The 26517-nt window shown below is 39.9% G+C and overlaps 1 protein-coding gene across 1 annotated transcript; it reads right to left on the reverse strand.

Moving 5' to 3' along the window:
• Window positions 1–987: 987 nt before the first annotated feature.
• si:ch211-51h4.2 (uncharacterized) lies at window positions 988–15489 on the reverse strand. Its single transcript, XM_053635195.1, has 4 exons — window positions 15215–15489; window positions 11286–11426; window positions 3238–3280; window positions 988–1945 (listed from the first exon to the last, which is right to left on the reverse strand). The coding sequence occupies exons 1-4, from the start codon at window positions 15316–15318 to the stop codon at window positions 1760–1762; spliced, it is 474 nt and encodes a 157-aa protein (XP_053491170.1). The 5' UTR covers window positions 15319–15489; the 3' UTR covers window positions 988–1759.
• Window positions 15490–26517: the final 11028 nt, after the last annotated feature.

Below are 26517 nucleotides of genomic sequence, written 5' to 3' on the forward strand. Positions count from 1 at the left end.
GTTCTGCATGATGCTCAATAAAACTTACATTTCCTTATAAAAATGCAAAAAGGGTACCCGAGACTACAATTCTTTATTTATTTATTTATTTATTTACAAAGGGTTGTCAAAATAAATAGTGACTTTGTTTCATTTATTACTGCACTTTATAGTATTTTTAAATGTAGAAACATTAAATTTCTTTATTTTTGAAGGCATCTTTGCTGTACAGCATTTATTTGCATGTGCTTAAGACTTTTGCACAGTACTGTATTTTATGCCAGGAAAGTGTCATATGTTGACTGACAAAACAGATGTTGCTCGGAAAAACAAGAGACAACTTGTCGTAAATCATGTCACCAACTTGCCAACTTGTATTCATTACCTTATTAATGGAAGCTTGCAGAGAATTTGCTTGGTTGTCAGGATTTTTGTCGTTATTTTTATTTTCCTAAATCTTTATAATTTTTTTATATTTATGCTGATAGTTTTTTATGCTTCTCATTTTCATAACTTTCTCTCTTGTTTATCTTATTAATATGATTTTATTTATTGTATTTTACTGTTACTGTTAAGCAGCAGTAGCGGTTCTTCATGAGTGACTTCCTTGTACAGGTTTGTTTGTTGGAGCATGAAGGCTACACTTAATGCATTGCAAATGTCACCAGCAAGGCAGTCATGACAAGTAACAAAACCTCCTTGAACATGGCTTTGTGCTGCCAACCCAGACACCACAGCATAAAAGGAACAATATTTACCAACTCATGGGAAGAGCATGCTGCAAAGCTGCTTCGGTCTGGAGGTTCAGCCGAGCCATTAAGCATAATGCCTCTGCATATCTGCCTGCTGCGCAAAATATTCATTACCTTTTTGCTTTTTTGTTTATTCATATTTAACCTGGTACATGTCATGCAGTGATACCTGTTTCAGTAGAAGTGCCATTACTACTGCTGTTCTCTAAAGGGCAAAGAATGTGAGTAAATGACAGCTGGTTTGATAACAAAGCCGTTGCTCTGTGAAAAGAGGCAGACACCTAGGATAACATCGAAGTTATGCTAATAAAGCACAAGAAGCATTTGCCATAGTGCAAAATGTAGCAAAGTGTTCAGTCAAGCCAGATAAGACAGCATCAGGGGTTTAACACTGCATTCTGCATCTTGTGTGCACTTTTAGAAAAAAGGACTGCTCAAGGAATTTTGGATGTTTAAGGGTTTATATTCATTCATTCATTCATTAAATGGGACATAATATACCCACTGCTTCAGACTGGACTACTTTAAAGGTTTGAATGAAATGAACAACTTTAGGTGCACAGTTAAGGCTGATTTACATTAACCAGCTATTTTATTAGGAACCTGTACACCTAGTCATTCATGCAATTATCTAATCAGCCAATAGTGTGGCAACAGTGCAATGCATAAAATCATGCAGATACAAGCCAGCAGCTCCGGTTAATGTTCACATCAACCATCAGAATGGGGAAAAATGTGATCTAAGTCATTTTGACTATGGCATGATTGTTGGTGCCAGACGGGCTGGTTTGAGTATTTCTATAACTTTACTCAGAATGGTGCAATAAAAAAAAAAATATCCAGTGATCAATCATTCATCACTTGAATTGTATTGTTGTTGACCATGTGCATCCCTTCATGGCCACAATTTACTCATCTTCTAATGGGTACTTCAGCATGATAATGCACCATGTCACAAAGCAAAAGTCACTTCAAACTGGTTTCATGAATATGACAATCAGTTCAGTGTTCTTCAGTGGTCTTCCCAGTCACCAGATCTGAATCCAGTAGAACATCTTTGGGATGTGGTAGAACAGGAGATTCACAGCTTGAACGTATACCTGAAATCTGCAGGAATTGTGTGATGCAATCATGTCAACATGGACCAGAATCTCAAAGGAATGTTTCCAACATCTTGTGGAATCCATGATGCGCCAAACATGAACTGCTTGATACTACTTAATACAGACAAATAAACACATTTCAGTTTATAATTGTTTATGCACCCCCCCCCCCCCCCCAATTTCCATTTGCTTTAAATTCTGGTTGGTTTCATGTCTCACTGCTCCTTACTGCAAATGCTCATATTATGTCCAAATAAGAAGATGGGTATCTATGTTGCAGGTATGTTAAAAAGCACAAATGTGCTCTTTGCAGTTGACAACAGCCATTTCATTTTCTTTTACTTTGCTTTCAGTCTCTTCTTATAGACACTACAAATTTGTTTTCTTGGTGAAATGAATAACAGCATTAGCACTGCTTTGTCAGGTGTGATTAGCTGCATTTAAATGATGAATCACTGTGCATGGCTAGACTGAACCATTTGTACCTCTGAGCTCACAAATACACTTCGAAATAAGTGCCAGCATTTTATAGGTTCAGTTTAGTCTGCATTTTTATTCTCCCCAGTAGAATTTATAATTCTAATTTTCTCAAAATGTAAAAATTGGAGACCAAAACAAACACCCCCATTCCCAGCTGTTTGAGGACTCTCCTAACAGTTCCACTATTCTCCCTGCTCTGATGCTAACTGTTTGGAATGGACAAATTAATACCCATTACATTGTTACTATAGCTCAATCAAGCTGAGACTTGCACAGGGATGCAGGAGTGTGCTTGAAAATATTTATTCATACATAATTCATGTATGACTCGTGTCCTTGCCTGCCTGCGAGCCTCCTGCGTTCAGGCCGCAGGCAAAACACAAGAAAAGAAGGATTTATCACACTTGAGTTGCATTAGCAATGCTAAACATTGTACACACTAGAGAGTTTACTCTCAAAGGGTAAAGGGTTATCATACGAGTCTGCCACATTATCAGAAAGCAAGTTCTTTTTATTTTCTCTTCTGTCCCTGTTCAGTTTGTTTAATACATTCATCTCTTGTTTTCTGTTATTAAAAGTATATTAGGCCATAATACAGATGAAGGAAATGAATCAAGATGAGCAATGCAGAGAAAAACCAACCTCATGCCAACCTCAATGCTTTCAAGTGTGAATCTCCTACTGTTACAAGTGCCTCTGAATTGCTCATTAGCGATCGAAATCTGCATCCAGCTTTTTGGAAAGCTGCTGACAAGGTCTATTGTTAAAGTGCTATACAAGTAAAATTGAATAAAAAAAACAACAACATAAAACATGACAATGAAAAACATAATCACTTGGTTTATATTGTAAAATTCACTGACAGCCCCAGATATTACAGTTGCTGAGTATTACACTTTTTTGCCAAGAAAATGTCACCTTACCTTTGTTAGAGGTATTATTGCAATCTCTCCAGCCTTTTCAGACCTGTGGAGAGGGGGAGAAAACAATTTACAATCACATTAAAAAAACTTCACAACATTGCGCATAAAACTAAACAACACCATTTAAAGTTAACGTCTTTGTATATGTAAATGAATGGCTTATATAAATGCATTGAAGTGCCATTATGTTATGCTAATTGAAAGGCAGTACAGATGGTCACACTCAAGAACGTTCTAGTTAAAAGATTATAATCACAATAGCAAGGGCAATAGTTTTTGCCCTTGGAACGCAGACCACAGAATGAATTTTTACAAGCTCTCATCAAAACTTTTCTAGGTTTGGACCTCAGGGCAAAATGTACCTCGGACAGATCCTCCGCTTCATTTTCATCCAATGTTGCAAAAATTGTTGCAGTTGGCTTTTCCACTCAACCATGTAATTACTCACTGTTGCAATGAATTCACCTTAATCTGTTTCGCCTTCTTTGCACCAATTAAAAAAATTTTTGTCATAAATCCTGCTTAATTCAAGAACATTAGCTGTGTCTATGGTGGACATTTTCATCATCACTACACCTCAATCTGAAGCAAAGGCCGTAATTTGTACTGAATGCTAAATAAGTGGATATGTAATTGAAAGAGGGGATCTTTTTATCCATTTGGCAGGCACTTTTATCCCAAAGTGAGGTGGAATACAAGCACATAAGTATGCAGTTGAGAGCTAAATGGTTTGCTCAAGGATCCAAATATGGCTTTTTGGGAGTCATAGGATGAACTCAACCGTTCAGCACAGAACCTGAATCATTCAACTACCACTGACCATTTTGTGAAGCTTATATTACAACTATTAAGTTTTACATGAGTACAATTCTTGAGCTAATCTGTGTTTTATTTTCCCCTCATCAAGAGCATATTCACAGACAGGTGACACAAAAAAATCAACATAAAGTGACTTAGTAAAGTGTTGGGCTGCCAGACCTGCTTCACTGCACCTTAGCATAGATCCTACAAGTCAGTAGAACTGTACTGGAGGAATAAACACCATTCTTCCAAAAGATATTCCCTCCGTTGATTCTATTTCACCCCACCTAACCACCAGGGGAGATGAATACAGTATCAATTGTATAGCTTGTTGTGTATTTACTTTTCTTCTCACCTTGTACACATGCAAGGCTTGTGACTACAGTTGCAGCTACAGGTAACCTGTTCTACAATGTGGGCAATAGACTCCGATCACCTCCTATCATCTCTTCAGCTGCAGTGAATGTAATTTTTCATACTTTCGGATTCCATTCAGAACAGTGGCTGGTCGTTTTGGTTGAGTTAAGATGCTGTCCATAAACAGACTAACTATTCTTGTTGCTTAGTACAGCACTAACCTATCACTGTTTCACACCACTCTGCTAACACACATACAGGAGTTGGAATCCCTCTATTTCCCATTGTATCTGCACTGAGTGGGGTCTCCCTCAGTGCTTCAGCTCAGTCCCGCAGCCCACACAGTCTCTTGACTAGTGGACTTCTAACTGTGGGTTTCCCTCACAATACAGCTACTGATTCATGTTGAGGCTCCGCCGGTGGCCAGATGATTTCAGAGTGTCTAAATAGAGACTGCTCCACTGGCTGATGGACATCATCACCATGACATATAGGCGAGCTAGCTGTATCCCACTCTATGAGAAGCATCTCCTCTTCATGGGTATCACTTAGAGGTGTGCTGCTTCAGGACGTCTGTGCTGATGCTACCTGGATATCCCTGTACACTGTCTCCAGGTTCCACCCCGTACACTGTCTCCAGGTTCCACATAGATAACTTCACCCCTCCCACTGGTGAGAGTGTGATGGTCATCTTCATGAATATGCTTTCCAGTCCCGAGACAGGTTGGTACCTCATTGCATGTTATCCACGTGATTTTCACTACCACTGGCAGCCAGTAGTAATGAAAACAGAATGCTAATCATGTATGTAGCTGTGTTTCTATGAACACTGAATAATCAGTAGTGTTCCCTGTCATTCAAAACTAGTGTTGATTTGGTGGAAAAATCATCAATAAGGTTCCAGTGAATGATGGCTGCTTGGCAGTTATATTTATAGCAAATATAATATCATACAGTTACTTTGTGACTTTGTTGAAAGATCTTGTTATGTGCTAGGGTTATGAAGACAATACGAAAAGTTTGTAAGTAGTATATTAACCATATAGCTGTAGATCAATTCATAACTGATCATCCATCCATCCATTTTCTGTACTGCTTATCCTACACAGGGTCATGGGGAGCCTGGAGCCTATCCCAAGGGACTCAGAGCACAAGGTGGGGGACACCCTGAATGGGATGCCAACCCATCGCAGGGCTCAATCTCACACCCATTCACACACTATGGATTTGGAAAATCAGCCTACAGTGCATGTCTTTGGACTGGGGGAGTTAACCAGAGTTAAAGGAGGATAAATGAATTGCATGGGGAGAACATGCAAATTCCACACACACAGGTCAGACATAGGAATCAAACCCCCAACCCTGGAGGTGTGAGGCAAACATGCTAACCACTAAGCTACCGTGCTCCCCTGATGTAACATCAACAGACAAATTCATTCCTTATATTATAAGGGCCTGGTACTGCTACACTATTTTACAGTAGTTATAATAAATACAACAATCAAAGTGCTCCACAAAGTCCATCAGTGTACAATAATAGCTGACTATTTATCTTCCTTAATCTACTTTTGAATACACATCTGTCTTAGTCATACTCAAGTGCTGTTTGCTCTTTAAAACATTCAAGCAGTGGCTTTCAGAAGGGAGGCAGCTAATGCAGTTGAACCACTACTCTTGGTGACTTCCTGTGACTACCCATAATTCGAGAACTAACTAATTTCTCTTGGTTTTAATTATTTCTTTTTGTGAATGCTCCCGGATACTTCTCTATAGCCAGTGGATTGTGTGCAGTGTTCCGTTTCTGACCTCCAATTTCCAAAATGTCCCAATGGCTTTGCCAGGAAATCAGATGCCCCACATTTTTATCAAGCTCCGCTGCTTTTGTGGCTTCGTCCCCAAGTCTTTGTCTAATTTCTGCAGCGCAGGCAAAAAAAAAAAAAAAGCCCTACAGTTCAGTGTGCACATTTCAATAAGGCCATTTCAGGCTCACAAAAAAAAAAAACACAACATGAAAGAGATTCTGCTGAAAAATAGTGAAAAGGAGAACAAACACCATGAGCAGTGAATGGAAATGATGAAATCTGATTACAGTCCAGACTATTACATTACAAATAGACATTTGATCATGAAAGGTTCTTAAAATGGTCTACCAAATGATCACACAGAACGAACACAATATATATCACTCGCTTGGAGAATCAATTTGGATTAGGTCAAGGAAATGTAATCCTTCTTAATCCCTAAGCGAAGGTGAGTCAATCCCAATAAACAGAGCTGACCAGCATGGCTACTGTTCTTGATTCCTCATTAGAGAACTGCAGCCAGGGTGTTGAGAGCGATAAAGAGAGAGATCCTCTGTTGTTGGGATACCTGGTCGTAAGTGAAATGTAGATTCAACATTTAAATGGTGCATTTATATAGCGCTTTTATCCAAAACGCATTACACTGTGTTTCATTCATCCACTCACACACCAATGGTAGCAGAGCTGCCATGCAAGGCGCTAAGCTTGCCATCGGGAGCAACTTGGGAATCTTGCCCAAGGACACTTCGGCATGTGGAGTCATGCAGGCCGGGAATCAAACCGCCAACCCTACGATTAGTGGACACTCCACTCTACTACGTGAGCCACAGGCGCCCAGTACAACATTTAGCAAAATGCGTTGTGCAAAATGCAAAATGAATCTTGTCTATCAGGACAAGATTCATATCTGAGGTGCAAGACTCCATTCACTTTTTTTGTTCCCCTCCCTTTTCAGTTCTGCAATACCACATGTTAACTGCAGGGAGCACTGTTGCTCTGTGCAATCTCTGCTACTAATCCAACTATTTTTCCACTAAACAATGAGCACTATGCCTGTGGCAGTCATACACACACACACACACACACACACACACACACACACACACACACACACACGTTTGCCTTACTATCCTTGCAAGGACCTTCAGTTGACATCAATTGTTAATTAATGCAGTTGATTAATGCTATTCCTATACCTAAATCTAATCAAAAGGAAATCTCTTGTCTTGTCAGTTTTTTTAAAAAAAATATATAGAACTGCAGATGTTGTTCAAACAAACAGACAAACAAACAAACAAACAAAACAAAACAAATTAAGAGGACCAGACAAATGTCCCCACAATGGAAAAAGGGTCAGGTATTTATATCTTTTTGCCCCCCCCCCCCTCCCCAAATAAATAAATAAATAAATAAATAAATAAATAAATAAATAAAACAAAATACAGCTTCCATTGACATAATTAATAATTAACACTATACCTGTCCTACCTACCTGTCCGACCCCCCCCCCCCCGCCAAAAAAAAAATCACCTCTGATCTTGAACACGCACACGCACACACACACACACACACACACACACACACATTATTGTCTTACTTTCCCTGTGAGGACCCTCCACTGACAGATTAACACTGAATAAAACAACTGTTAAAAAACTGAAGACAGGAATTAGTTTAATTTTGCACAAAAGAGCATTATTGTGGTAATAATAAAATTATAATAATCGTTTTTAATAATGAGTGATGCACCAACACAGACAGAACGCATATGAATATTACAGATAATTATACCTCTGACCCAGCTGAGCTTTCATACTAAATCATGAGAAAAATACCCAAATGTGTAATGACTAGGAGGACTAATCTTTAAAACTCCCTAATTATTGATGAGTAATAATGTCAGAGAGAATAGTGTCAGAAAAGCCTTATATAAAATAATGACATTAAAGCAAAGATGGAAGAAACAGGGCTAGCTGAAGAGACTCAAATGTGATCATTTTTATCCCACATTATTATTAATATTTATAATGTTAGCCAACCAACAGGTCTATACTGAATTATTCAGGCATAAAGCTGACTTTAAAACACTGTCTATGCTTTGTCTCAGACTCAGGAAGCTGAAAGGAGGGAGCTGTCATTATACATTATTTCTCACTTCAACTGGATAAGGGTTGATTTAAGGGCGTTTTCACACTTGGCTCAAATACCTGGCCCGACTCTGCACACAAGATTCATCATCGCAGATTTGTTTTCACACAATTTCCTTCCAACTTGCAGATCAGTTGTGCAGTGTTATACATGTTATACATCTCTTCTGATGTGTGTGCAGTTTTTAAAAAGAAAAAAAGAGAGAGAATAGGTACATCCTTTTACTGTTTTATCAATATAATTTAAATATTTCACTATTTCTTTTATTAGTGTTTCTGTATATTTGACAGGGGTTACTGTTACTGCTCAAGTTACTGTTTGTGCAGAGTGTTGCATGCATTGTACATGTCTGTTTTGGTTACCTCTGATCTGTGTGGTGTCCTCTGACCTGCTAAAAAATATTGCTCCTACAGACGTACATGTCCAATGAGTGTATGAATTTTTGTGTGCATGGTGTCCTGTGATGGACTGGCATCAGATCCAAACTGAATTCCTGTCTAGCACCAAATGTACTGTACCCAGGTCAGGCTCTGGACCCTTTACTTTGCAGTTACTGAAGATGAAGACCAGGTGGCCCAAATATTTGCCGGAGTACACTCGGGCTGTACACTCACTGTTTTCACATGCAACAAATGTACTGAACTACACATGCATAGAACCGTCTCTCTGGAACAAAGGTCATATTTCAATATAGGCTAAAGCCTTGATTTGCTTGTGTAGAATATGTACAAATGTGACAATATCTGCAAGCTGAGATACTAAGTTCTATGAAGGATCACATCCTTCAAATTTCTGTTTTGTGCATTAATACTGCATGTTGCATACTGTTGACTGTTCACTTCTGACTGGCCAGAAGATGTTTATTATTTTTTTTAGAACAGCAGCTCTGATAGAGGTTCTAGCTGCAGGGTTTATATTAATGAACTTGTTCTAATATATCTAATATGCAAAATTGATTCTATATTATGAACATATTCAGGGACTTGTATAGTGGACATTCCACCTAAATGGATTACAAAAAAAAAAAAAAATGACAAAAACGTTTTCGGCGATGTTTATTTAGCATTTATGGAAGGAGTCTCCAGTGCCAGCATTTTGTAACAGCATGTAAAGTTGTAAATTTCCAACATGCAAAAGTCTTCAGGATGGAGGACTTTATTGTTTTCTTTTTCCTGTAACATGACAAGCTGCATTTTTTAACTCTTCTTATTAACTTTAAGAGAGAGAAAAAAGAGGTTGGGGAAGGAACAACTGTGTATAGCTGTACAACCTTTTTGTTGCAGATGTTCCACAAAGTTAAATTTAACTATCAACTGATAATTTTGGGACATGCTGGTAAAAGAAAATAATCAAATTTGGGGTGCTAACAGTAACTCTGTTTTATGTCAGGGCATGTCAAACTATGCCAGTGTTGATTATTTTTCTATAGCAGCATGCCCTGTTGTGCTTTATTCCTTACATGTGTAATGTATATATGCATTAATATATAATTTGGAGGTCTCTATGTAAATAGATTCATTTTGCAAATGAACGTCACTCTGAGAATGATAATTGTGTGTGTCAATATGACCAAAGGGCAGGTATTAAGTGGTATAAGCCCTGCTTAAACCACATGCATGACCAATTTATTAGATTGCACACATAAATTATATGGGATATTTGAACACATGGAAGAGAGTGTGAGAAGCTGAGAGTAGTAAATGTTTGCAGAGGAGAAGAGGTTTCAAGTTTAAGTTCTTTACCCTAAAGTCTAGGTAACCATTAAGCATTATGGAAGCTCTCAATTATACGATACATATTGTAATGCTACATTACTGTGTGTACAATGTCTATCATCTAGATTCACAACACAACGAGCTGTTGAGCTCATTTGTTATGTGTTCTCATATTTCATTAAAGGTGAATCACCTTGACCCTAAACATGTGGAATCTCATAGATGCCCAATATGAGTACTAAGAGGATCTTTTTTTGTGGAAGAACTGGCTAATATAACTTCTAATCAATAATAGCTCTTGTGACTTCCTGTTTGTGTACCCACCTTTAGGTTATGTGTATATAAATGTCATTTACACATGAGAGTTAACATAAGCTGAAGTACTCTGTACTAAAACTAAAACTAAAAACTGTCTTTTAAAGAGTGCCCATTTGGTTTGGAGTTGCATAATTCCGTGTTGTTTTAGTGAATTGAAACTGGCTGAAAGTGCTATTCTTTCACACTTAATACCAAGAATAGCTAGAAGCCCCGTTAAATACTGTTCCAGCTATTCCTGGATATTTTATTTGTTTCTATGAAAGTCTTCATTAGCCACTTCAGCGTTGGAGGTGGAGCAGTGATAAAGAGCCAGAAGATGGACAGAGTGGCCCATTTTAGACAGTATTAGGCACCTGATCGATGCCAAAATTTCCAGTACATGAAAGAGGACTAGTGACACAGTTTACGAAACATAGCAAGAGGAGTGAGTGTATTTGTATGTTGTTGTATCTTAGTGGAGATCAAATGTCCCAACAAGGATAGGAATATCTGACAGTTTTGACTTTTTGGGGACATTTAGCTGGAGTCCATGAGGAAAATGGCTTTTTAAAAAATCCCTGCAGCTTTTATTTCCTTTGGTTACTGAAGTTAAGGTTCGGGGTTAGATTGAGGCGTAACATAGCAATAATTAGTTGTAATAATAATTATGTCAATGGAAGGTACTCACAAGAGGACCAATTATCTCCACATGAATAGGAATATCTGACAGTATTGCAGTATTGATCTCACGGGGACATTTGGCTGGTCCCCATGAGGAACACTGCTTTAAAAATCTTCATTTATTTTTATTTAGAAAAAAAGCAAAACCAAATGAAGCCAAAATGCTTCATTTTGGTTACTAAATTTAAGGCTAGGGTGTGTGTGTGTGTGTGTGTGTGTGCGCGTGCATGTGCGTGCGCACACTTACTCCTCCAGGGAGATGTTGGAGTAGATAAATGTGTGTGCCGGTCGAGTGGTCTCCATCCAAACCAAGCTGGTATTTAAGAGCCTCTTCTCCAGGACGGACTCAACGGCCATCTGGGGAACGATCTCTACCACTGTCCAACACCTGTATGAGAAGGACAGAACACGAGAAAGAAAAAGAGACATATTTTTCATTCTCTACCTCTCAGGGGATTTCTGACTTTCTCAGTGAAAGTGGAACATTCTTCCTTTAGAACAAAGAGATAATGAATAAAACAAATGAATAAGCATTGTAAATTTGTTCTTGAAACTGCTTAATGAACACAAGATCAGATGTGATTATTTCCCTTGTGTTGGGGTAAATATAGTACATGATTTATATTATAATACATTAAGAGCTTGTACACCTGTTTAATACCTCACTATTAATCACAAATGTAGGAACCTTGTGTTTTGATAAATCCACTGGATTATTCTTTGCTTTGGTCCTCCATAGGTTTATCCCCTCACAGGTTATAAACACAGCAAGCGTGTTAGGCTAAGTCAAATTTTGAGCTAAAATTAGTATGTACAGGAGGCAACTGTTTCAGTGCCTTAGTAATATGCAGTAATTGTAGAAACATATGCTGTGTGAATTATTAGGAAATATTTAATACCAGCAACAGCCGTGCACACAATTTTTTTTCTTAACTATTATATTAAATACGGGTTATATATTGCAATGCAGGTTAAAGCAGTCTTGAACATTTATGCTCTGATCTGGAGGAGATAGTGTCTGTGTCTGAAAGCACACTAGTTTTCTGTCATGGCTTGAATTACATAAGCTAATATAAGCATCTATTACAGTATATCACCATGTTATGCCAATACCACTACCAATCAGCCATAACATTAAAACCACTGGCAGGTGAAGTGAATAACATTGATTATCTCATTACCCTGGCACCTATCAAGGGGTGGGATCTATTAGAGAGCACGTGAACAGTCAGTATTCAAAGTTGATAAGTTGGAAGGACAAATGGGCAAGTGTAAGGATCTGAGCAACTTTGACAAAGACTAAATTGTGATGGCTAAAAGGCAGGTCTTGTGGGTTGTTCCCGTTATATAGTGTTAGTACCTACCAAAAATGGTCCAAGGAAGGACAACCGGTGAACCGGTGACAGGGTCATGGGTGCCAAAGGCTCATTGATGTTTGTGGGGAGTGAAGGCTAGCCCGTCTGGTCCAATCCCACATCATAAATTGGAGAAAAAGTTCATGGTGGCTATGATGGAAAGAGCATTGCAGCTTACAGAGTATGGGGCTGCATACTTGCAGACCGGTCACAGTGCCCATGTTAACGCCTGTCCAACCACAGTGGGCATGTGAGTATCAGAACTAGACCATGGAGCAGTGGAAGGAGGTGGCCTGTCTGATTAATAATGTCTTCCTTTATATCATGTGGATGGCCAGTTGTGTGTGCGTTGCTTAACGGGGGAAGAGATGCCACCATGATGCACTACGGGAAGAAGGCAAGCCGGCAGATGCAGGGTGATGCTCTGGGCAATGTTCTGCTGGGAAACCTTACTAATGTTACTTTGACATTTACAACCTACCTAAACATTGTTACAGACCAAGTACACCTCTTCATTGCAATGGTACTCCCTAATGGCAGTGGCCTCTTTCAGCAGGATAACGCGACATGCCACACTGCAAAAAGCATTCGGGAATGGTTTGAGTAACATGACAAAGCGTTCAAGGTGTTGATTTGGCCTCCAAATTCCCCAGATCTCAATCCAATAGAGTATAAGTGGGATGTGCTGGACAAACAAGTCAGATCCATGGCGGCTCCACCTTGCAACTTACAGGACTTAAAGGATCTGCTGCTAACGTCTTGGTGCTAGATACCACAGCACACCTTCAGAGGTCTTGTGGAGTACATGCCTTGATGGGTCAGAGCTGTTTTGGTGGCACAAGCGGAACCTACACAATATTAGGCAAGTGGTTTTAATGTTATGGCTGATCTGTGTATTTGCATGGTACTCTGTATTCAATCATTTTGCCTTAAAGTTGGTCATTAATTAATCAATACATTTCTTTATTAGACTCTCTAACCCAGTCTATATTAAAAGCTTCAAATTTATTTCCCTGACATTTTTTTGGCTTGGCCAAATATGAAAGACGTCTTTGCTTTTTAAGGTTATTATTCTTGGAGATCAGGTACACTGCCATCCTCCTGCTGCTTACATAATCACAGTCCAGTGGTCAAAGAGAAGTCATTATCACAGGACACGAGTGTCTGTGTTCATAGCTCATCTCCGTGTGCCAAAAGGCTTGGCTTTAGCCATGCTACCTGGGTGTTCCACACAAAGCGGATTATCCTCAGACCTGTGCCTCTCTCGCCATCACTCGGCAAGAATCGAGAGAGAAAATGGGTCAGTGCCAGCCATCAGCATGCAGCTGCCGCATATTAATGACAAAGTCGGTCTGTGACAGATGAGGTCGTCTCACAAGGGCTCTTTCTTTGTCTCTTTCTCTCTCTGTGCCTTCTATTTCCATTTCTCTCACACACTCTCTGTGTTCAACTCTCTCCAATAGCAGTATCCACTCTCTTCACCTCTTTTTCTATTTCAGATTTCTCTGAACCTACACCTGCACTCTTATTCACTCCAACTCTCTGAGATAAATAAATAAATGTAGATGTGCAATGCTGGAAGTGAGCACTGGGAGCAGTTCAGAAGGGACCTTGTTCTGACTGCAGGAAATCAGTAGACAGTATATGGCAAACAGTATAATCCAGGCCAGCCAATGTTCCTTCCCTGCATTCCTATCGTACAGGCTTTATGAACTAAGTGTTTGTGTGCCGAGTACAAGGATAAGAAATCAATAGCACTGCATGGCCTGGAATAAATGCCAAAACAACCTTAAAGATTTAGGATTTGGACTGGAATGGAGCAGTAAACTGGTAGAGGAGTAGCACTAAGATGGACAGATTGATAGCATGATGAAATCTAAGACAAATGTAGAGACTGGATATGTGGAAACCACTCATAATAAACTGCAATATATCCTGCAGCTGTCAGAAATTCAAATGTAAATGATTAGTTTAAATATATTTCCCATTTTTATTACATCTCCCAGATGAATGGTGATGAAATATTCTGTTATATTCTGTATCTAAGAAATAGCTTGAACAGGTAGAATAACATGCCCTGTGGCTGTACCTAGAATCAAGATAAAAGGCCTATTTTTGAACAGAGACCAATAGCTGCAGAAAGAAAGAGCTCCTGAGTCATGACGAACCTCAAACTGAATTGAAAACAAAAGAACTCTGATGCTATAAGGTGGCACTTTAGCTCAAGGAGAGAGAAAGCGCTATTGAAAGTAGAAACCACTAGAACTTAATCAATAAGAATATTAATTATTTCAAAGAAACAGAAGCTCATACTCATCATTCTCATGGACATGTAGCAATGAGGTTTGTGACAGCTGAGAAATGGATAAGAAAACAACATGAGAGCCTATCATCTGTCCTTCAGGAGGAATAAGAGAGCTGACACTAACCATAAAACCTTAGATCAGACCAAAATGCTCCTTCCATAGCTAGTGAAATAGCTAGTGAAACTATCCTTAAAGCACTTGTCTTCACAAAAGCAGCAGTGATTTCAAACCATGTGTATTTTAACATGCACTAATAACCGGAGTGCTGCTACTTGGCACCTTATTCTAGCTTTAAATGGAGTGCCTTGAGGTCCATCTCTGTGTATCGTTATAAACACCTCTGGATTTATGAAACACCTCATGATGTGTGACTTCTTGATGGCCTTTCAGTTTGTTTAGAAGACTCCATTTTCCATCAGGGCTGCATGGTGAATTTTCCCACTCAGACCACAGTGGTGGAGGGGGCACTTGGGATTACATTCTGATGACAAATAAGGCAAGGTGGAATGCAATACCTCATCAGTGTTAGGCAACTCAGACAGAGTCCCGCGGTGATCAATGTGCAGCCAACGGTCATTAACAATTTAGCTGCGTCTGCTCTGGCTCCCCGCTTGCTCATTGATGACTCAATTATAGGCTGTGCAGAGAAGTATCCACCTATAGCAAACTGAATAAAAACCAGGGGGTATTAGTTATGTCATTTGTCAGAGCATTCCCTCACCTCGCATATGACAAAGAAATCGTTAAACTGCAGAGTAGAAGAATGGGAAGCTCAGCATTAGGAAACATCAGTATTACAGAGGGACTCACTGTGTTAGTCTGTATGTCAACACAGTCTGCTAACAGTATTGATGGGTTTAGAGCACTGACAATAAGGATCGTATAAGGACGTTGGTTTGAGCTGTGTTGTCTTATGTCAGATTTGACAACAAGAGAGGATGAGATTTCATATAGTGTTATGATCCGGTTTGATCCTGGGCACAGGCTACTGTCTGTGGGGTGCTTTGCACATTCTGCCTGTGTCCACATGGATTTCCTCTGGCTTCTCTGGTTTCCTCCCATGTACACAAAAATGGCAATAGGTGAATTGGTTAAATTTCCTCTAGGTGTGAATGTGTGTGTGAGTGTGTGTGTGTGTGTGTGTGTGTGTGTGTGTGAGAGAGTGTGTGAGTGCGTGTGTGTGTGTGTGCGTGTGTGTGTGTGTGTGTGTGGTGTCCTGCAATGTACTAAATTCCCATATAGGGTGTATTCCCATGTTGCTGGGAATCCACTACAACCATGACCATACCCATCCATAACCATCCATACCCAACCATAACCATGACGCAAATAAAGCAGTTCCTGAAGATAAACGATTATATACATTTTTCAACAGCCGTAAACTATTATCCAACTGCTTTTGTCATTTTCACTCTCAAGTTGACATGACACCTGAGACATGCTTACATAAGGTTGTATGATATTTACCAGATTAACTTACTTTAGCATATCATTTAAACTGTTCTATGTGCTATAACTATAAAAAGTAATAGATAAATTCATCAGAATTTAACAGATAAGCTTGCTTCCCCGATTCCTGAGAGATTTATTTGTTAATCTTTTTGCTGATATGCTTCAGTAGAGCTCAGTCTATAACCATTCCAGTCCTCTTTCCACTGGAGGTGATACAGGAGATTTATGTTTTGGGGTGATAATTACATATCTAAATTATGAGCTGACAAAACCAAGCAAGGATAAATTGCTTAACACATTGACGTGTGGGCCAAATGCCTGTAGGTACGATGCCAATAAACCAGTTCTGAACATTGTGTATTTCACAGGGGTGATCTATCAAAAGTACACAGCTGGTGTTTTTTGTTGTTGTTGTTGTTGATTTTTTTATGAGGAAACAGTGCAGAATAATCACATTGTGCTTTCCATTTTAATAATCTCTAACTGCTAATCTGAAGATAATCTACTTCACAAAAAGGACATTTTAACAAGTGGACATATTTTGAAAATAGTCATAGTTATCTAATATTCCCAATTAGAAGATTACAATAAATATAAAATGAGAAAAATTAGAAAATGAGAAGCCAATTTTATACGAATTTCAAGCTATTTGGCACATAGTTTTTTTATTTTAGTTTTTTTTTTAGTTTTTTTTTATTTTAAACATTTATTTCTAGAAAGAAGCACATTGTTTTAGCATTCACATTAAATAAACAAAGAGGTTAGAAAAAGTGCACCCCACACATTTTCCTGTTTATTCATTATGAGCCAGTGTGTGTATTTGTTTAGGGGAAAACACTATGCGGCTTAATACGCTGATTTGTGGTGTGTGGTGATCATTCTGAAAGCATGTCTCCTGCTATTCCAATTAACTTCCTTCATCACTAAAAGACCAGATGCAACCTATTTGTGAGATGCAAATGAGCATCATGAATGTTGCAACCTGTTGAAGGAAGCAGAGGTGGCTGACAGCGAATATAAAACTTCACTGCTGCAGAGTTACAATATGGGCATTTTAGAGTGTAGAGTTAAATCAAATGGCCATGCTAGCTGAGACTAAAGTAAATACATTTGGATTACATGCCACAGTAACGCAAATAATGCTCTGTAGAGATGTAACTCATGCTAGTGCTTGCTGAATTGAATGCTCTAATAACATGAACATTACATATCAGACTAGGCCTGATGAAATACACCACAGCAAACAATTGCTAATATTTTGTTCTTAGCCACAGGTAAACAGAAAGAAGACAAATGGAAGAGCCAGCCAGAAGCCATTTATTGGTATGAGTCAGTAAACAACAATGAATTCCACCTGGACGAACAGGGAGACACGTAACTTTAAATTAAATAATCTGAAGAACTGAAGAATGGCCAAAAAACTTTGGAAGTACTATGGCCTGGACAATCTCTCATTACTTGAACCCACTCTTCTTTTATTTCATTTGCTCCCATATAATTGCTTTGGCTCTCTAGAGTAACACTGTTGATTGCTAACTCAATAACATCTTAACAATTGATTAGATAGAATGACAGATTGGACTGATTTTTGTAACATGCTAGATTGAGTAAGATGGGACAGGCTGGATGCTGATGACAAGTCTTGACAGTGTGTCAAACATCAACACATTCAAGAGGTGTAAAGCAATGCCAGTAATGGATTGATGATATTGCAGTGCCCTCCACTAATATTGGCACCCTTGGTAAATGTGAGCAAAGAAGGCTGTGAAAAATTGTCCTTATTGTTGAACCTTTTGATCTTTTGCTAAAAAAATTCACAAAAATACTCTGTTCTCATGGATATTAACCTCTTTTACCAGTAGCCAAAAAATGGCATTTTTGTCTGTTTTGGGGGTACCTGTGTTCAGCATTGATTTGTTTTGTGATCTCACACCACAGTAGTGGTTAATGGCTCATATAGAAGTACACACTTAAGACTTTAAGAATTAGCAGTTATTTCAAGTATTTCTTCTTTGACCTAGCCTACCTGGGGCAATATATTCAGAATTTAAAATATAATATAAATATATATTTACTTTCAACACAAATGTTATATCTTCACAGCAAATGTTGATATCAACCCCATTCCTGCTCTCAAAGATGCCCCAAGTACTTGTCCATGAACACCCAAAATATGACGACGTTATCTCTAACCACTAAAATTGTGTGTAAGGTTATCCAAACACAGGTAAAAACCTCTCCAAAATGGCACAAAACCTTTCCAAATGGCACCAAACGTCTCTAAATGACACAGAACCTCTCTAAATGGCACAAAGCCTTTAAATATTGCAGACTTCTAGAAATAGCAAACATTTTTTTAAAGGCACAAAATAACCTCTCCAAATGGCACAAAATGAAAACAAATGGCAGTAGCATGAACTCTGTTACACAATGTGTAATTTCACACACACAAAAAAAAGTCTGAAACATACTTATAAAATATAATGTTTATTAAAAATAGTGCCAGAGCCCCAGGTGAATGAGCACTTGCTCTCCGAATGTCTCCGAATGATAGAAACACGAGTGACCCCTCTCCTCTTACTTCTTTGGGGGGGTAGATAGAGCCCCTCAACTCAATCCACATAGTCTTCCTTCAAAAAAAAAAAAAAAAAAAAAAAAAAAAAAAAAAAATAGATACTCGGAAATAACTGCTCCTGGAGCTGTGACGCATTCAGGCTTCTTCGGGAGCACGCCGCCGCTATAAGACGCCAATAAATCGCACGCTGAGCGAAAACCAGTAGAAAACTAGCGACCAGAAAAAAACTGCCAAACATGCAAAAACTTGCTGTATAAAGGTTTGCAGGAAGACCGCTAGAGCGGAGCCGCCATTTCCTGATAATTTCTCTGCACGGCCTGGTAGCGCTGTGCTGATTGGCCTGTACCGCTGACACACAACTCAAGACGCACGCGTAAATTTGGTTGTGCTGATTACGCGTTTGATTTTCCCAGCCTCTGAGTGGTCAATCCTGTCGAGTTTGGGCTTGTTTGAAAGCTAGAAGTATCTACAATTGGTCCAAGTGGGTGTCAATCAAGTTAGACTGCCCGATTATAATTTAGGAGGCGGGTTGTTCAGCTTAGCCAAAACAGATTAGCTATTTTTTTTAAGATGGTGTCTCAGTTCAGTTTATGGATAATTACTAAATTCCAGAGGGGTGGGATACCAAAACACTTAATGAATTTTGAAGAGGAAATTTGTGACTAAATATGGAACTTTGCATTTGTTTTCTTCAATAAAGCTGATGGACTTCATACCGATGGAAATGTGCATGATTTGTAAAACCGCGAGCGAACTGGATTTTCGTCTATGTAGGTAATGTAAGGTAGTAAACGTTTATACAAGTCCGATCTTGGATTTAAATGTTATAATTTTATTGTGGCAGTTGTATACGGTGTTTTACTATCAAAAAAGCTTTACTCGTGCTCTCCGATTTATCTCTGTCTCAATGTTTTCGTGGAGAGGTGTGAATTGTTTGCCCAGCAGGGGACTCAAACTCCACCCCTTTCCCATCCCCCTGCTCACCAGGAGTTAAGCACACAGACATAAAACTACACACAGAAAGCCACAAGTGTCCTGACTAATCTTGTATCAGAACGGCGGTGATACAATAATTCATTTATTTATACTAATTGAAAATGTCCGATAAGTCGTTTTCCATTTCGTCGGCGGAATGAACGCTAGTGTCGGGGCGAAAGTGGTTAAACAATTGTAAACAAAACACAGGTTTATATAAAACAAATCTTTGTTAAATATAGGTGTGCAACAATCATTGGCACCCTTTTAGTCAATCCTTTGTGATACCTCCCTTTGCCAAGATAACAGCTCTGAGTCTCTCCTGTAATGCCTGATGAGGTTGGAGACCAGAATCTCTCCAGATCCTTCAAATTTTTAGGTTCAATCTGGTGGACTCTCCTCTTGAGTTCACCCCATAGGTTTTCTATGGGTTTCAAGTCAGGGGACTGGGATGGCCATGGCAGGACCTTGATTTTGCGGTCAGTAAACCCTTTTTGCATTGATTCTGATGTATGTTTTTGATCACTGTCCTGCTGGAAGATCCAACCATGGCCCATTTTAAGCCTTCTCACAAAGGCTGTCAGGTTTAATATCTGTTAATATTTGATAGAGTCCATGATGCCATGTATCCCTCACCCCACAGCAAACTCCCCCTTTTTTTGTTTGAAGTGTCACGCTTCTCGTGAAAGCCGTGTTTATAACCCTGCAACATGGGATTATTCGCTTATTCGTAAATAATACAGCTATTTTGTTATGTCGAAGGTGGAGGACGCACTTCGAGCCACCTCTCTCCAGCAACAGCAGCAAAATCAAGGGGGCCTGCTTTGCGACCCAAGCCATTTAAAGACCTGTTCACACCAAGGATGATTAATATAATGATAAAGATATAGTTCTAAAAACCATTATAAATAAAAAAAGAATAGCAAAGTCCACACCACAACTATAATGATAACGGCACAGAGAAACGATATCGTTGGAATCATTTTCAGGACGATTTTTTCCCAGCTGATGAACAATAAATACAGAATCCATGCTGCTTTAAACAGCTTGAGCATTTAAAGCAACACAAAACATAACTGCAGTACACGCTTAGAATAAACAGAATGATATCATGTGTTGGTGTGGACAGTAATATAGTTATCGTTATAGTTATCTTTATAGTTATCATTCTTGGTGTGAACGGGCCTTAAGACCACCTCGGCATTGGCTGGCAAAGCCTATACAGCAGAGAGTCTTGCTTGCTGTTCTCAGCATACAATGGCAGTATGGCAGGCCTACCAGGCAGACCTGCTGAACTGGGGAGGCACAGAAGCCGAGTGTGGTGTCCCACCTCCACCTGCAAAAATCAGAGTGACCGGGCGGCCACCGTCACAGCCTGCTAGAAGGCCTGATTTTAAATGGTGATCAGTGCCAAAAAGACAAAAGGACCTGAGGGGCCACAGAGGGAGGTATCAAGGGATGAGAGGTTGTTAGGGTAGCTAGCCCCAATATTATTGTAGGGCTCCCCTAGCCAATGTTGTCCCATGTTTTCAGTTTCTCTGGTCAGAGATTCGTCATAGGGCAACAAAAATTTTATGCCTTCCCTCCAACAAAATGTGGAAAGTTAACGTTACTAAAGACCATCTGGAAGCGTGGAAACTACTGCCAAATGTGTCTCCATGGGTTCTATCCTCCACAGAAAAGGGTTACCGATCCAGTACATAGCTCGACACAGTAATCAGCACAATGCAGAGCCCGATGTTAGGCCAGGAAGTAGATCTCTCTTGGACAAAGGGGCCATAGAACATGTACCTCTGCTCTGAGGGAGGGAGGTTTTACAGCTGTTATTTCCTTGTCCACAGAAAAGAGGGGGTATGCGGCCAATTTTAGATCTGCATCATCTGAACCATATTCTTCTGACATACAGGTTCAGGATGTTGACGCTCAAATGTATCATTCCACAGGCTCAGTTTGAGGATTGGTATCTGAAAATAGAGCTAAAAAAGACACATATTCCATAGTCCAGTCACAGGAAGTTCCTGAGGTTCGAGTTTGGAGGCAACATGTATCAATATTGGTTCTTTCTTTCAGTCTAGCTTTATCCCCTCACACCCTCACAAAGTGCAAGGATGCCATGCTGTCTCCTTTGTGACTGCAGGGCATCCATGTGCTAAACTACCTGGAAGATTGGATAATTCTAGTGCAGTCCAGGAAGTTAGTGATTCAACATCAAGATGTTGTTCTCGCCCATGAGGAGCTTGGGGCTCAGCATGAACCCCAGGGAAAGTTGCTTCTCCAGTCAAGACTTTTCTCGGGGTTATATGGGATTGAAATATGACGAGGGCGTGTCTATTCCCAACACATGTAGGGCAGTCCTATCAACATTGACCAAGATAAGGTTAGGTCTGGGCATCCCCTCCAGTCTCTATGGAGACTGTTAGGGCTTATAGTAGTGGTGGCTGAAAGTTGGGGTTTCATCTGAGGACGAAACCCCTAAGAATAATCAGCATCATGCAGCAATGCCTACGTGTGCTGAGAATTTGGAGGTGTCCCCAGTTTATAGCCTTGGGTCACACTCTAGGGGCGTCTCTTATCGCAAGACGGTAATGTCAGACACCTCCCTCACGGTCTCTGGAGCGGCCCTCATCTAGTGTGGCATATAAATTGCCTAGAAGTGTGGGCTGTACTCCTAGCACTGAAATCCTTCTCCTCAGTTGAGAGATCACCATGTGTTAGACAATACAGCGGTGGTCTCATATATCAACCACCAGGGAGGATTACCTTTGTGCCCCTTGTTCAGGCAGGCTCAACTAATTCTTCTCTGGCAGAGGGGAAGTTTGTCAGTGAGTGCAGTGTACATTCTGGGCAAGCGGAATGTGGGGACAGATATCCTGTCTAGGCAGGGGCTGAGGCCCGGGGATTGGAGGCTCCATCCACATGTAGGTGAGTCCATATGGTGCAGGTTTGGCCAAGCGGAAGTGGACGTTTTCACCTCTGAGGAGACAACATGCTGCCTGCTGTAGTTCGCCCTCACTCCTGCACAAAAAAATTAAAGGTCAGGGCTGTATGCCATGGTACACATGTGGCTGAGGTCACGTCTGTACACCTTTCCCTCGATTGCTCTGCTCCCAAAGGCTCTAGCAAGAGTTTACCAAGATCGTGCCACATCTGCTGCTAGTAGCACCTCTATATATCTCTGCTGGACAGCACTCCCTGGGAGATTCCCATTCACAGGGATCTATTGTCTTAAGCCAGAGGGTTGATTTATCACCCTCGGCCGGAACTATGAGAACTGTGAGTCTGGCCCCTGAAGGGCACCAGCTCATAAATTCCGGTCTCTCAACCGAGGTTGTAGAAACCATGGTAAACACTAGAGCACCATCCACGAGAAAATTGTATGCGTACAAGTAGCATTCAACTTTATCATCATTGTGTGAGCAACACCAGTGAGACCCAGTAACTGCACAATAGCGACAGTCCTGGAGTTCTTACAGGACTGTTTCTCAGCAGGGTTGGCTCCTCCTACAAGTAGGGTCTATGTGGCCGCCATTTCGGCCAGCCACGCCCCTATTGATGGAGCTTCTGTGACAGGCCATACCCTCAGTATGACGGGGTGGGTATACTCATCCCACAGCGTGAAGCTCAAACAACGTTGTGTTACCATTGAAAGGGAACATCTGGGTTACGCATGTAACCCTGTTCCCTGAGAAGGGAACAAGACGTTACGTAGCTTCGTCATACTGGGTCTTGCCTGTGAATCACATGTTTGCTTCAGATAACCGAGGCTGATGACGTGGTTTACAGGCGTCGTTTTATAGTTATGCGACGCGTGAAATGTCACATCACCTGACCATGGCAGGCCTATAAATAGGCATGATTTCACACACTTCAGATATCAGTCACACACAAGAGCGCTTCCCACAGTGTGTAGCTCACGCAACGTCTCGTTCCCTTCTCAGGGAACAGGGTTACATGCATAACCCAGATGATTCTTTGGCCACTCGTTCACAATGTGTTGAGACAGTAGAGACACACATCCAATTCCAGGTTGATTCCTAACACTCCCATTTGACTGGAATTTTGATTATTGCCCTGATAGTGGAAATGGGCATTTTCAATGCTATTGCTATTTTCTTATAGCCACTTGCCATTTTGTGAAGCTCAACATCCTTTTACCACACATCACAGCTATATTCCTTGGTCTTACCCATTGTTATGAATGACTAAGGGAAGTTGGCCTATGTGTTACCTCATATTTATACCCCTGTGAAACAGGAAGTAATGGTTGAACAATTTCCTGTTCCTAATCACCCAGGTGTACTAAAAAAAATTAATATCAATGGGAATATACTTCAAATATATTTTTCTCATATCAAATCATGGGCTGTCAATAATTGTTGCACACCTATATTTCACAAAGATTTTGTTTTGGATAAACCTGTGTTTGCAATTGTTTGATATCCATGAGAGCAGAGTATTTCTGTGAATTTTTTAAACAAAAGATCAAAAGGTTAAACAATTAAGACAGTTTTTCACAGCTGTGAACAGTTTTTTTTGCGCTGTACCTGCAAAACATTTTGTTGTGTTAAACATTTGAATTGAGACTTGATGAGAATTGATATTGTATGTCATAAGATAGATAGATAGATAGATAGATAGATAAATAGATAGACTTTATTGTACCAAAGGAAATGTGTCTTGGACACATACAGTACAGTATCTGCTGTTTAAATACAAATAACATAATGCATACATAGAGTACATATACAGGCTATCACCCATGCACACACAATACCTACAGCACATACACAGACTGCCATCAATCAACCAATTGCACACTGCCCGTCGTACAACACACCTGTAGTCTTCATAATGGTAAAATTCATCATTAAAAATAAATAAATAAATAAAATCATAAAATGTACATGCTTATAGTTACAATTAAAAACAGTGTTATAGGGGTAAAGCTCTGGCTGACTTGCCTTTTAGGGCTTTGATGGACAGAGGAGTTCTTAAAGCAGTTGAGCCTGCACTCGGGGGCTCTGAAGCATCTTCCTGAGGGAAGAAGCTGGTACTCAGGGTGGGGGACATGGGTGGGGTCTGAAATATTTTTTGGGGCCTGTCTGATAATTGTTTTGTCAAAGACAGCCTGGAGTGTGGGATGCTGCTTGACTCCCATGATTTTCATCGCTCTTTGTGTTAGACGTGTAATCTGGGTCTTTAACACCAAAGACCCTCAGCCTACGAAGAAAATGTAATCCCTGTTGGACCCTGGTACAGACGTTTTCTACCTGAACACTCCATGTCAGTTTACTGTCAATGTGTATGCCCAGATATTTGTAAGATATTTGTTCTGGTCATTGATGACCACTGGTGAGTGGTCTCCAATGGATTTGGGGTGAAACACCATCTTCACGTTTTCTTAATGTTGATGGTAAGAAAATGTTTGTCGCAGCACTGGACAAAGGTCTGAACCTCATGTTAATATATAACTATATGTGATGTGTCTAATATGAGGCCCAGGATGGCTGTGTCATCAGAGAACTTAATCATGTAATTGTTAGCAGTGCTACATGTGCATTCATTGGTGTACAGTGTGAACAGGACTGGGGAACTAACGCACCCCAGGGGGGCACCGGTGTGGATGGTCAAGTGTTCAGACAACATCCTGTTTACCCTGACCTGCTGACTGTGATGGAAATGAGTGGAACCACTTAATAATGGAGGGGTTGTCCTTCATCTGCTGCAGTGTTTATATATGAACTGGTAGGGGTCTAACTGTGGGCCTACATCCAGCTGTAGTTTGCTCATAATGAGCTTTTCCATACACTTCATCACAACAGAGATTAAAGCAATAAGTTTCTTATGGACAGGTGTAATGATTGCCTTTTCCAGTGCAATGTGATAATAGAGACCTCTGGAAAATGGGGCACCAGGCAGGTGTCAGTTCATCTGCACATGTTCTTAATAGAAAAGCAGAGTAGGCCTCTGGACCTGTGGCCTTATTGATATTGATTTGCTTAAGGAGCTTGTTGATGGATTTAGGGTCAATCTCTAGCCTATCAGCATCATCAATAGCAAGACTATCAAGCACCATGTCACATTCAGCTGAGAAATCATAATTGTCAAACCTCTTGTAAAAAATAATTCAACTCATTTGCTTTTGCCAGTTCATCTACAACATGCAAAGATTTCTTTGTGGGTTTCCTGTTCGTGGCTATTCTCATCGGGTCCCGTATTTTTTTTTTTTTAGAGTTCATAGTTTGTAGGTTTTCCTCTTTCAACACCCTATCAACACCCAACTCCTTTTGTACAGTTTTAAGTAAGTGGTCATTGGTATTAAATGCCTGTTTTTTTATGTTAATACAGTCCTTCACCTGCCTTGTGATATAAGGTTTGTTGTTGTGGTAGAGTTTTATTTTCCATTTTGGGATCAGTGTCAACATAGAATTTTATGTAATCTGTGGTAATTTCTGTGGCATTTTCCAGGCTCAGCTCCCTAAAGAAAATATCCCAGTGAGTGTATAAAAACAATCTTTCAGTGTTTCTATGCTGTCTTCTGACCATGCATTGATAGATTTAACCAAGGGTTTACAGCTCTTTAGGGCTGTCTTATATGTGGGGATCAGGTGAACAGTATTATGGTCACTGTTAGACAGGGGTGGTTTAGCTATGGCTGTGTATGCATGTTTTATATTACCATAGCATTTGTCCAAAATCCTATTATTCCTAGTATCACACTTAACATACTGTTCAAAACCTGGCAATGTAGTATTTAAGTTATAATGATTAAGATCTCCCACGATGAAAATAGGGGCATTTGGGGTACACTGTAGT

Source organism: Ictalurus furcatus, chromosome 10 (assembly GCF_023375685.1).
Source record: "Ictalurus furcatus strain D&B chromosome 10, Billie_1.0, whole genome shotgun sequence".
NCBI classification, from domain to species: domain Eukaryota; kingdom Metazoa; phylum Chordata; class Actinopteri; order Siluriformes; family Ictaluridae; genus Ictalurus; species Ictalurus furcatus.

Coding starts and splice junctions, on each gene's coding strand:
- si:ch211-51h4.2 (XM_053635195.1), bottom strand. CDS start 15,318: ATGAGCAAGCGGGGAGCCAGAGCAGACGCAGCTAAATTGTTAATGACC. Junction 11,427..15,214: donor AGTTGCCTAACACTGATGAG/GTATTGCATTCC, acceptor CTTCTCATACAG/GTGTTGGACAGTGGTAGAGA. Junction 3,281..11,285: donor TCCAACATCTCCCTGGAGGA/GTAAGTGTGCGC, acceptor CCCTCTCCACAG/GTCTGAAAAGGCTGGAGAGA.